Source organism: Myxocyprinus asiaticus, chromosome 4, assembly GCF_019703515.2.
Source record: "Myxocyprinus asiaticus isolate MX2 ecotype Aquarium Trade chromosome 4, UBuf_Myxa_2, whole genome shotgun sequence".
Classification (NCBI taxonomy): domain Eukaryota; kingdom Metazoa; phylum Chordata; class Actinopteri; order Cypriniformes; family Catostomidae; genus Myxocyprinus; species Myxocyprinus asiaticus.
This window is the reverse complement of record NC_059347.1, coordinates 46,950,518-46,962,882: the sequence shown is the minus strand read 5'-3', so window position 1 is coordinate 46,962,882 and position 12,365 is coordinate 46,950,518. Positions and strand designations below refer to the sequence as shown.

General features: G+C 42.3%; 1 protein-coding gene across 3 annotated transcripts in view; it reads left to right on the top strand.

The window, feature by feature from the left end:
* Positions 1-11,740, top strand: part of LOC127438687 (uncharacterized) — a 75,754-nt gene extending 64,014 nt beyond the window's left edge. For all 3 annotated transcript variants that reach the window (XM_051694472.1, XM_051694461.1, XM_051694452.1), the window contains one exon: positions 9,657-11,740. In XM_051694472.1, coding sequence (XP_051550432.1) covers positions 9,657-11,566 — 1,910 coding nt within the window. In that variant the 3' untranslated portion in view covers positions 11,567-11,740. The remainder of the gene's footprint in view (positions 1-9,656) is intronic.
* Positions 11,741-12,365: the final 625 nt, after the last annotated feature.

Genomic DNA, 12,365 nt, shown 5'->3' with positions numbered 1-12,365 from the left:
TTCTGTCCTTTAGAGATCACCAGGTGGATGGGAATACCTGCTGTTTGCGTGGGGATAGTCATATCTACCTCGCTAGCAACCTGGCACGCCTGGGGAATGGTCTGGCGGGAAATCATGTGTTCTACTTCAATGGTCAGAGAATGCCTTTTGGCCCGGGCTTAGGACCGCAGAACCTGGTTGACTGTGTCCAACTGAGCACCTAGTCTGACCAGAAGGTCCGCCCCCATGAAGAACAGGGGTTGGAGTTGAGGGACTACACTCACGAAATGCATGACCTGCCTTTTCCCAATCTGAACGGAGAGGAGGACTGTGATGACACAAGTCATCATATAGATCCTGCTCATAGCGGTCTTTTATGACCAGAGCGCTATAAGCGCATCTGGTGTCACTATACAGTTGATGTGCACACCTCCCACTATGTGGGGGCTGTACAGGGTTAAGTTCGTGTTCTTCAGTGAACAAAGGAAAGACTTGTGGTCATGAAATGAGTTTTGACTATCAACCTGTGGCGACTGTGGGCTTGCAGGTGGCATAGAAGGATCAGAGCAGGCTCAGGCTCTGGAGGAGGCATGATCATTGATAGGGATCCTCTGGACTCCTGGATGATGGTGACTTGTCCATCTGAAGCTGGCAACCTGTTTTCTAGACCAAGTGGCCTCAGTGCGTCAACCTGAGCCCACGTGTGTCCACGATGGCAGTTAATGAGGGGAGCCAATTGGTCCAGTAGGTCCTGGCCAATTACGAGTGGCTGTTTTGTGGAGCAACTTGGCCTCCCCTGTTCCCCTTTCCCAACCTACAAAGTAAACTTTGGCATTAACGTGAGGGGGTACATAGTCTAGTCATGCTGACGGGGGGCCATGTTCCTTTGAGAAGTTCAGTGGCCCTGGTGAACGACGGAGCACGTCAAGCTGCATTACTGCCTCCGTCAGGCATCTCCGGATTATATCCTCCATTTCCTGTCTCAAACCTTGTCCTCTGGGGGGGTTTGAAACTTTGTCTTTCCACTCACCTTCTTGTTTGGGTTTCCATTTAAACCGTACCTTTCCTTTAGGATGGCAAGCGTTTTGCCATTTTGGCCTGGCGTGATCCTGTGGGTGTGTTGCCCACCCTGCTGGCAAGGTGGTCGGCACCACTGGGGTCCTGTTCTAATGTTCACCTTAACACGAAGAATCTCATTGCCTTCAAGCGCTAGGTTGGTGTTTTCTGATGCTTGGATCCCCAGGACTTCGGCGTCACCTTCGTGCCCTTGAGCAGGGCATGCGTGTGTCTTCCATGCCAATTGCGCGTACTTTCTGATTTCCTGCATGGTAAGGTTGCCCGTTCTGCAGTGCATTATGACGTCATATCGTGCACTCTCGTGGAGGTTGTGAAGGATGAGAGACTTGAAAGCCCGTTCCTCCTCCAGACCTGGTGCATTACATCCTTCTCAGGCATCTGTAATACTTGCACAGAGGCTCATGCCTCTTCTGCTTGATGGCGAAAGCGCCTAGGGTAGTGGAGGCTTCGTAGGTATAAGGCGAATACTCCTCGCGTAGGGCTTTACACAGAGCTGAGTAGCGGTCTCTAGTACCAGTTGGTAGCATTTCCATAAACACGTGGACACTCCTCAACGTGGTCTTCCATATGAGCTTGAGTTTTTCACACGATGAAGCATTAGGTAAGTCAAAAAGGCAGTGCTCAATTTCTCTGAGATAATCATCGATGTTTGAATCTTGACTACTCGTGTGAAAGCGCTCTGTCCCTTGCAAGGGACTCGAGTTGTCGAGTGCTCAAGTCTTGGTGTTGGTATGACCGCGGGTCTTCCGAATCATCCGAAACACCATAGTCACTCAGATCGCTATAGCGATGAGGATGACTTCTTCCCCTTCATGGTGGGGATGGAGTCCTGTCAAAGTGTGGGTGTGGGCCCTGTGTTGCGTACAGCTCCCTGGCTAATTTTCCCCCCCCTTCATGGTGTAGAATCAGTCTGGTTGAAACAAGGTGGTGTTACTGAAAACGGACTGAGGGGGCAACCGGAAGGAGGGACACCTGCATCCAACCAGCGGGCCGCTGGAGGAGCTTGAAAGGCATCTAGGAGGACAAAGTCAGAGACTGTACCACTAGGGGCAGCTCGGCTCCTAGTGTGTGTCCCTGGGTTTCCTAGGGGCATATTTCTACTGGCTGTGCTAAAGAGGGGGCCCTCTTCGATGTCAGATGTGGTGCTGTGCATTTCCTGGGTGGCCAAGTCAACAGCTGCACTTACCTGATCTGACTCTGCTCTTAGCTGGGCAGCTTTGAGCTGCCTGCGCAGGGTTTAATTTACCTCCTGCATCCGGGAATTATATTCCTGTGCCCTGACTCTCTCAGCTTGGGTGTACCTAACTTCTTGGCGCAGGCTGAGATTTTCCCTCTGCACCGCTTGGTAGCTGTTCAGTAGCTGGGTGAACTGGGCCTGGTGCTCTGTGGTTTTCAGTTGTGTTCTGCAGTGATGAAGGAAAATTTGGCCCACGAGGTCCGGGATTTTGCACTATGGCTTCCCAACCGGGCTGTTGACATAATCAACTAGTTCCTGCAATGCTTCATCACAATGATTAACTTTGTAGGATCGCCAAGTTATCTGTTCGCCAAATGTGTGTGTGGGTATGTTTGTGAGGGGTCGCGTGTGTGTGGTGAGAGAGAGAGAGAGAGAGAGAGAGAGAGAGAGAGAGAGAGAGAGAGAGAGAACAGGGTGATGGCACCTTAGCCGGTTTAGCGATCGTGGGAGAGATGGCAACCGTTAGTTTTATCACTCAGAGATGTGGTGAACGGCTCATAATCCGTCCTCCACGGTCGTTGGTTCTTTAATGGATAAACTCAGTGTGCCGGTCTCACCACGATGGCAGAAATGCACAAACAGCCCAATGTGGTTGGATGACAACACAGCAAATCTCATTCGTGGTAACAGTAATTTACAGTAATACCTTAAATATTATTAGCAGCAGAGTTCGATCCTTCAGAATTTCACACCTAGGTGTAAAGTGAGCAAGACTTGATGGGATCTGTAATTTGTTTGGACTCCCTTTGTTTGATTTTGGCACCATTTGGCTCTGAGTGTTCCTACAGGACTCAGTCAGGATTTATGATTGTGTGTAAGCCTGCCTTTGTCTCCTATCTGAGCACATGAGGCCCAACACATGATTATATCATCATGGAAATAAATATGGTAATTTTTATTTTAGTTTTGTGTAGACCTGCTACAGTCTAATCAAATAATGTTATAAAGGTGTTAAGATTGTGGTTGATTTTTATTTTTATTCTTTTGTCATTGAATTAAATGAAATGGAAGGTCAAGTCCTGTTAGACACTATATCCCTTACAGTATGCTCGGCTATATACATTTGCCCAATGTAGTAGGTTATTTGGGTATACGTACAGAAAATGCATGCACTGTGTAGTGAATGCTGCATTCCTAGTAGTAGATGTAATTCCGAATATTCCCTGTGTTTTTTTAAATTTTTTTTATCTCAGCACAGATTTTCAGTGGGTTTCATGTCTGTGATTTAGGACATGAAAGGACACTCAAACACTTTTCTCAAAGACATTCCAGCATGGTCTTTGGCAGTTTGGTCACGCTCGGGATGAAAGGTTAATGTTTGCCCTGTATAATAAGTTTTCTTTAAGGATTTCTCAGTATTTTCTTCAGTTCATGCTTCAGGTTCTCATAGCATCCCCACAGTACTGGCCTGGAGAGAAACATGGCCTTTGTCCTTCAGGCTATCAATCTTGTTCTTCCCCTTGTATGGGTAGCCAGCTGGTACGTGAGAGCTGTGCAGTGTGTAAACCTCACTCTCCTGGCCTTAAGAGACCGAGGCTAGAGCAGTGGCTTTTCTAGCCTCCTTGCTAGTGCGTCCGACTCCCATGCTGGGGATTGCCAGTTCGAATCCCACTCGGGGGGGAGGACAAGTGACACCCTCATTCTCTTATTTTAGTGCATTTTGGCACACTCCAATCAGGCTGACATGCCCCTTTACACAGAAGTGGGTTCTATCGAACCACTCTGTCTAGAAACCAGATTCATGCGGTCACTGTTAACCCTAGAACGTATATGCAACCTTATCCCTATTAAAAACATGCTGTATGTGGGTTGAAAAAGACCCAGGTGAAATCTAGATGCTTATTCCTTATGAAACTACAGTACTTAATATGAAGGTAATATGACAAATATGGGCATATTCCATGTTTGGTGGGAAAATATGAAATTTCTCAACTCCACCCACACAAACACAAATAAAGTACAATGGACTGTTTTTATATACACTGGCATCCAAATGTTTGGAATAATGTACAGATTTTGCTCTTATGGAAGGAAATTGGTACTTTTACACACCAAAGTGGCATTCAACTGATCACAATGCATAGTCAGGACATTAATAATGTGAAAAAGTACTATTACAATTTGAATTTGTTTTCTTAAAGAGCACCTATTATGGTTTTTAAACGTGCCTAATTTTGCTTTGTTTTACGTGAATCCAAGGTCAAAAAACACTTTAATTTGCTCATAATTTAAATTGCAGCATTTACCTTTTTCCCAGTGTCAAAAACGACTCGTTCAATGATCCGTTCTAAAGCATTCATTCTAAACTCCTCCTTTCAGAGAGCCTACTCTGCTCTGATTGGTCAGATGCCCCAGTCTGTTGTAATTGGTCTACCGCTTAGTGTAGTGTTAGGGCGGGTCAAAGCTGTTCGCGAGCAGCCATTGAAGACCAGATGCGGGTTTTTTGTTACCAAATTACGTTGGTTAGTACAGGAAGTAAGTCTGGAATTATTAACGACTCGTTTCAGGTGTTCAGAATCGGTTCTTTCTTTTGAGAGTCAATAACTCCATTTGTCGTGCACTTTGATTTTTGAAACTTTGCAGATTTTTTACATTCACAAACAGCTATATATCACACTACATGAAAGGTAATATTTGAAAAACCATAATAGGTGCTCTTTAACTTCTTAAGTAACTACAAAGAGTTAGGAAAAAATCCTCCATGTGCAGCAATGACAGCTTTGCATATCCTTGGCATTCTAGCTGTCAGTTTGTCCAGATACTCAGGTGACATTTCACCCCACACTTCCTGTAGCACTTGCCATAGATGTGGCTGTCTTGTCAGGCACTTCTCATACACCTTACAGTCTAGCTGATCCCACAAAAGCTCAATGGGGTTAAGATCCATAAACACTTTTCCAATTATCTGTTGTCCAATGTCTGTTTCTTTGCTCACTCTAACCTTTTTGTTTTTGTTTCAAAAGTGGCTTTTTCTTTGCAATTCTTCCCACAAGGCCTGCACTCCTGAGTCTTCTCTTTACTGTTGTACATGAAACTGGTGTTGAACGGGTAGAATTAAATGAAACTGTTTATTTTTTGACCTAACATTGATCTTAAGACATGCCAGTCTATTGCATACTGTGGCAACTCAAAAACAACCAAAGACAATGTTAAGCTTCATTTAACAAACCAAATAGCTTTCACCTGTGTTTGATATAATGGCAAGTGATTTTCTATAACCAAATTAGTAATTTAACATGATTACTCAAGGATATGGTGTTGTAGTGATGGCTGCTGGAAAAGGGGCCTGTCTAGATTTGATCAAAAATGACTTTTTTTGAATAGTGATGGTGCTGTTTTTTTACATCAGTAATGTCCGGACTATACTTTGTGATCAGTTGAATGCCACTCTGGTAAATTAAAGTACCAATTTCCTTCTGAAACAGCAAAATCTGTACATTATTCCAAACTTTTAGCCGCCAGTGTATATATATAAACCCAGCAAAAAAGAAACTGGGCAGTATTTTAAAGTTAATTTAGTAAAAATCCAAATAACTTTACATATCTTTATTGTAAAGGGTTTAAACAATGTTTTCCATGCTTGTTCAATGAATCATAAACAATTAATGAACATGCACCTGTGAAACGGTCATTAAGACACTAACAGCTTACAGACGGTTGGCAATTAAGGTCACAGTTATAAAAACTTAGGACACTAAAGAGACCTTTCTACTGATTCTGAAAAACACCAAAAGAAAGATGCCCAGAGTCCCTGCTCATCTACGTGAACATGACTTAGGCATGCTGCATGGAGGCATGAGGACTGCAGATGTGGCCAGGGCAATAAATTGCAATATCCGTACTGTGAGACACCTAAGACAGCACTACAGGCAGACAGGAAGGACAGCTGATCATCATCGCAGTGGCAGACCAAGTGTAACAACACCTGCACAGGATCGGTACATCCGAATATCACACCTGTGGGACAGGTACAAGATGGCAACAACAACTGCCCGAGTTACACCAGGAACGCACAATCCCTCCATCAGTGCTCAGACTGTCCGCAATAGGCTGAGAGAGGCTGGACTGAGGGCTTGTAGGCCTGTTGTAAGGCAGGTCCTTACCAGACATCACCGGCAATGAGCACAAACCCACCTTCACTGGACCAGACAGGACTGGCAAAAAGTGCTCTTCACTGACGAGTCACGGTTTTGTCTCACCAGGGGTGATGGTCGGAATTGCGTTTATTGAAGGAATGAGCGTTATGCCGAGGCCTGTACTCTGGATCGGGATCGATTTGGAGGTGGAGGGTCCATCATGGTCTGGGGCGGTGTGTCACAGCATCATCGGACTGAGCTTGTTGTCATTGCAGGCAATCACAACGCTGTGCATTACAGGGAAGACATCCTCCTCCCTCATGTGGTACCCTTCCTGCAGGCTCATCCTGACATGACCCTGCAGCATGACAATGTCACCAGCCATACTGCTCGTTCTGTGCGTGATTTCCTGCAAGACAGGAATGTCAGTGTTCTGCCATGGTGAGCGAAGAGCCCGGATCTCAATCCCATTGAGCACATCTGGGACCTGTTGTATCAGAGGGTGAGGGCTAGAGCCATTCCCCCCAGAAATGTCTGGGAATGCAGTCCATGAGGAGCAGATGCACTGCAGTACTTAATGCAGCTGGTGCCACACCAGATACTGACTGTTACTTTTGATTTTGTCTCCCCCCCCCCCCCCCCCGTTCAGGGACACATTATTCCATTTCTGTTAGTCACATGTCTGTGAAACTTGTTCAGTTTATGTCTTAGTTGTTGAATCTTTTTATGTTCATACAAATATTTACTTATGTTAAGTTTGCTGAAAATAAAAGCAGTTGAAAGTGAGAGGGCGTTTCTTTTTTTGCTGAATGTGAGTGTGTGTGTGTATATAGTACTGTGCAAAAGTTTTAGGCACTTGTGAAAAATGTTGCATAGTGAGGATGTGTTCAAAATGAATGCCATAAATAGTTTTCATTTATCAATTAACACCATACAAAGTCCAGTAAACAAAAAAGCTAAATCAATATTTGCCTTTAACACAGCCCCAGTTCTCCTAGGTACACCTGGATACAGTTTTTCTTGGTTGTTGGCAGATAGGATGTACCAAGCTTCTTGGAGAATTCACCACAGTTCTTCTATTTAGGCTGTCTATTGCTTCTGTCTCTTCGTGTAATCTCAGACTGACTTGATGTTCAGTGGGGGCAATGCCATTTCTTGCAGAGCACCCTGTTCTTCTATTCTAATCTTTTCTATTTGCAAAAGTAATGTTTTGGAGTCTAAAATATATTTTTCCTATTGACACACTAAAGCTGAAGATATAAATAACCATCTTAAGACAAATGTTTTTGTGAAACATTTTAAGTGCCTAAAACTTTTGCACAGTACTGTAATATATATATATATATATATATATATATATATATATGTGTGTGTGTGTGTGTGTGTGTGTGTGTTATAAACTTGTAAAAAGACAACCTTATGTACTCTATATTGTTGTATGACACTATATTTCTATATTACTCTATGTAGCTATATTTGTTATTCAATGTGGCAAGGCGTACAAAAGAAAAAAAAAGGACAAAGAAAATTTGCAGGTTTAAAAACACTAAGACATTCTGGAGCTATTACCATTGTGCTCTTGCTCCCTGTAATAGGTATAGTGTCATGCACTTTAGATAAAAGCTCCGGCTGAATGCCAACATGCTATACTTTCATAGGACGTATAAATATGAATGTGAACATGGTATTTAACATGTATTTAATTACATAATAAATGGAAAATGAAAACAATCAATGATTACAAGAGTTGTACTAGTCTTAAATGCATTGAACACCATAGTAAATGTATACTGGTCATATAGGACCTACATACAGTATGCTTTCTGGGGTACTAATACAAATTCTCTAATTAAAAAAATATTCAACTAAATGTTCAAGGAGTCAGTTCACATGGTCTAAGACATCTTAATTGAGGAATACCTGGAGTGGCAGATCAAAAGACCACTTCATGTAAAAATTTGTCAAAACGTAGACGGCCATGCAGTTTTCTACCCACATATGCTACATGAAGTATGTGACCCACAAAAGCCATCAGTGAACAGCTTTATAGAAAATCATGCCTTAATGTTTTTGTTTTTAAGGCCCCAGTGAGCAAGTCAAAGGTGATGGTGGTATAGAAAAACTCCATAAGAGTTTAGTTAGTTGGGAGAAAAACCTGAGTCCTTCTCTGACTTTTCATGTCCATCCAAACTGACTGCAGGAATGCAGGCTTTCTGGCCGGTTGGCAGGCTTTAAAGAAAAAGTCATAAAAGTTAAAGAAAGTCATACGGGTTTGGGGCAGCATTGGGGTAAGTACTGTAAATGATGAGAGAATTTAAATTTTTGGGTGAACTATCCATTTAAGAGATTGAAATGCAGGCAATGGTCAGTAAAATGTCTATCATTTCCTAATCCTTATGTTGATTCAAACCTGTATGACTTTATTTCTTCCGTAGAACACAAAAGGAGCAGTTTGACAAAATGTTATTCACTTTCATTGGATGAAAAAAGATCCAGTGAAAGTGATTGCGGACTAAGGCTAACATTCTGCTATCATTTTTTGTGTTCCACAGAAAAAAGAAAGTCATTTGTATTTGAAACATTTTTCAAAAATGAAAATTCTCATTTACTCACCCTCATGCCATCCCAGATATATATGACTTTCTTCCTTCTGCTGAACACAAATGAAGATTTTTAGAAGAATATCTCAGCTCTGTAGGTCCATTCAATGCAAGTGTTTGGTGGCCAGAACTTTTAAGCTCCAAAACAACAAAGGCAGCATAAAATTAATCCAAAATACTCCAGTGTTTTAATTCATGTCTTCTGAAGCGATTTGAAAGGTGTGGGTGAGAAACAGATCAATATTAAAGTCTTTTTTTTTACTATAAATTCTCATACATGCCCAGTAGGTGGCGATATGCACGAAGGATGCGAATTGCCAAAAACAAAAGCGGAAGAATGTGAAAGTAGAAGTGAATGTGGAGATTCATAGTAAAAAAAAATTTAAGGACTTAAATTTTGATCTGTTTCTCACCCACACCTATCATATTGTTTCAGAAGACATTGATTTAACCAGTGGAGTCATTTACTTTTATGCTGCCTTTATATGCATTTTGAACCTTCACATTCTGGCAGTCATTCACTTGCATTGAATGGACCTACAGAACTGAGATATTGTTCTAAAAATCTTCATTTATGTTCTGCAGAAGAAAGTCATACACTTCTGGGATGGTATGTGGGTGAGTAAATGAGAGAATTTTCATTTTTGGGTAAACTATCCCTTTAAGTTATAACTCTGTCTTCTCTAGGTGCTTCATATCTTCATCAACACTCCTCTTCAGAAGACACAGATCAAGACTTCATCGCTTCTCCCCATCTCTCTCCTGAAGTTCATCCACTTTTCTTCCCTCTCGCTGCACTTTCTCTTAAAGAGAAGAGACCACGCCCCTTTCATACCAATAAGACATCATCAGAGGGTGCCTACAGCTGTGGAACACTGTATTCCATTTCATCACATTCCAGTGCTTCTGTGAGCATGTTGGGGGTTGGGGAACTTAGCCAATCACATGATCGATGCCTCTCTGAGCCATCCATGTATTTTTCCACACCCAACACACAGGAAACAACTCATCCACCTGTTATCCGCCAATCTAGCTATGATGCTGTGGTAAAAAAAAGCCAAAATGAGCAGTCCCAGGGCTCCATGCGGTTAAGTCCAGAACAACAGTCCCATAATTCTGGGATAGGTACAAGACAACGACGTTACACTTTCTGGAAGTCACCACAAATCCCTAGCCGCTTCAGGCATCCTGCGCAGAGATTGGCCAGCATGTCAAGTCTGTCATCAACTACCACTTCCTCACTCAGCTCATTGGATAGTACGCTGTCCCTAAACTCTGCCGATCCAATCCCCAGCCCTCAAGATAGACAGTCCCGCCCTTTTTTGTTCGGAGCAGCTGCTAGACTGCGGCCTCTCACCCCAGAAATGGCCAGAAAGAGATGGACAAATACTTTCACTTACGAAGAGGAACAAAAGGTGGAGATATGGAGAGAAAGTGATCAGGAGACAGAAAATGAGAAAGAGAGGGGATTTAAAGGATCTTTTAATGACTGTGGTGGAGAGAGAATTGAGAAAGATGGAGAGAGAGCCGAGAGAGAGGATACCATGAGCTGTGAGTCATTCAGTAATATCCATGAGGTTAAATGTGTACAAAGACAATGTGCGTCAGAGTGTCTCACTGAGAATGTTTGCAGCGTGGGATTTAATCCTTTAAAGTCATCTGATGCATATAAGAAAGAGCCCGATTCTGAACTAAACTCACAGGCAATCTCACAAAATCCCTGCAGCATATGGACAGTCCCACAGGCAAAGCAGACTGGTAATGAGATACAGGCATCTGAGGTGACACAAATACTCATAAAGACACCCACAACCATGCAAAAGCAAATCAGTACCAAAATAAAAAACTCTGTCGGTCAACTTCAGCTGGAACGGACAAATACACGCTCAAACATGCACATTTCAGTTGGGCAGAAAATGAGCCGAATGAAAATCACATTCTTTCCCTCTTCAGGAAGAGTGATGCTTAAACATTCCAAGGTCACAAATCAAACTGCTGACATTACAAAGAGCATCCCTATGGAAAGAGAGCAAGAGATGGAGCCAGAATTCTTTGTTCAAAAGGGGGGAAAACGGGGAGACCCAGTTCAGGAGCATGTCCCAGAAACACTGTTTTACAGTCATAAGGTTCCGCAAGTGTTACATTCTACATCACCACAGCAAACATCAGTCCAGGTACAGACACACTGTACTTCCCCTAAGGATGTGGGTGTGGCTGATCCAGGTTTGTCTGGTGGTGGTGATGTTCGTGTTGTTACCTTAGATAGTAGTATCAGCAATGGAGTAAGCTGTTACCCAGAAGAGAGTATTGTCCAGTGTGTCAAATGTATTAATCTTGACAAGGGGGTTAGTCATAGCGCAAGCAATTTTGATGACCTGCACAGCCCTGGTAGCAGTCCTGATACTGCTGGCCCTGCATTTAGCGTTAGCAGTGGTTATAGTGTTAACCACGGTTTTAAGCTCTTTCATGGTCATTCTAAGCAGAGCTCTCCAAAGCCCGCTGGCAAATTCTCAGGAACCTTCCGTCACACAATCTGCATCAAGCTTCCTGTCAATTTATGCAGCAGAGGGCCAGCAGAGAACAAGCAATTACCATAAATGATTTCTTCTGGGTATGTAATATTAAGTGATATGGGGTATGAAACATATTCATAGAAAAGTTTTTAATCCTTTGCCTCAGTGTAAAAGTGTTTGTTTTTATAAGAAAAAAGCATGGTTGTAAAGTAAAACCACACTGCAAAAATAAATAAATAAAAAGTTACAGTAAAAATATCTAACTATCTTACTAGTTTATTTACTAGTACTTATTTAAAAAAAAACATTTGTGCAAGATTATAAATAAGAATTTTTTTTCTTGCCACAATGGTGAATTGTTTTATCTTGTTTTAAGCATAAACCTCACAAAATATGTTAGATTTATGCTTAAAGCAATTTGCATTTTATGCATTTGGCAGATGCTTTTATCTAAAGCGACTTACAGTGCACTTATTACAGGGACAATACCGCTGGAGCAACCTGGAGTTAAGTGTTAAGTGTGGGGATTGAACCAGTAACCTTCTGATTACCAGTTGTGTGCTTAAGCCCACTACGCCATTTCATTTAAGAATGAAAGATACTCTGAAAACAAGTCTATATCTTGTTTTAAAGGAATAGTTCGTCCCAAAATAACACTTCTCTCATTATTTACTTACCCTCATGTAATCCCACACTCGTATGACTTTCTTCTGTGGAGCACAAACAAAGAGATTTTGAAGACGTTTTTGAAGGTGTTTCTGTCTATACAATAGACAGAAACATGCTCCAAAAAGGACATAAAGGCAGTATGAAAGCAATCAATACGACTCAAGTGGTTTAATCCATGTCTTCTGAAACAATATGACCACTTTGGGTAAGACAC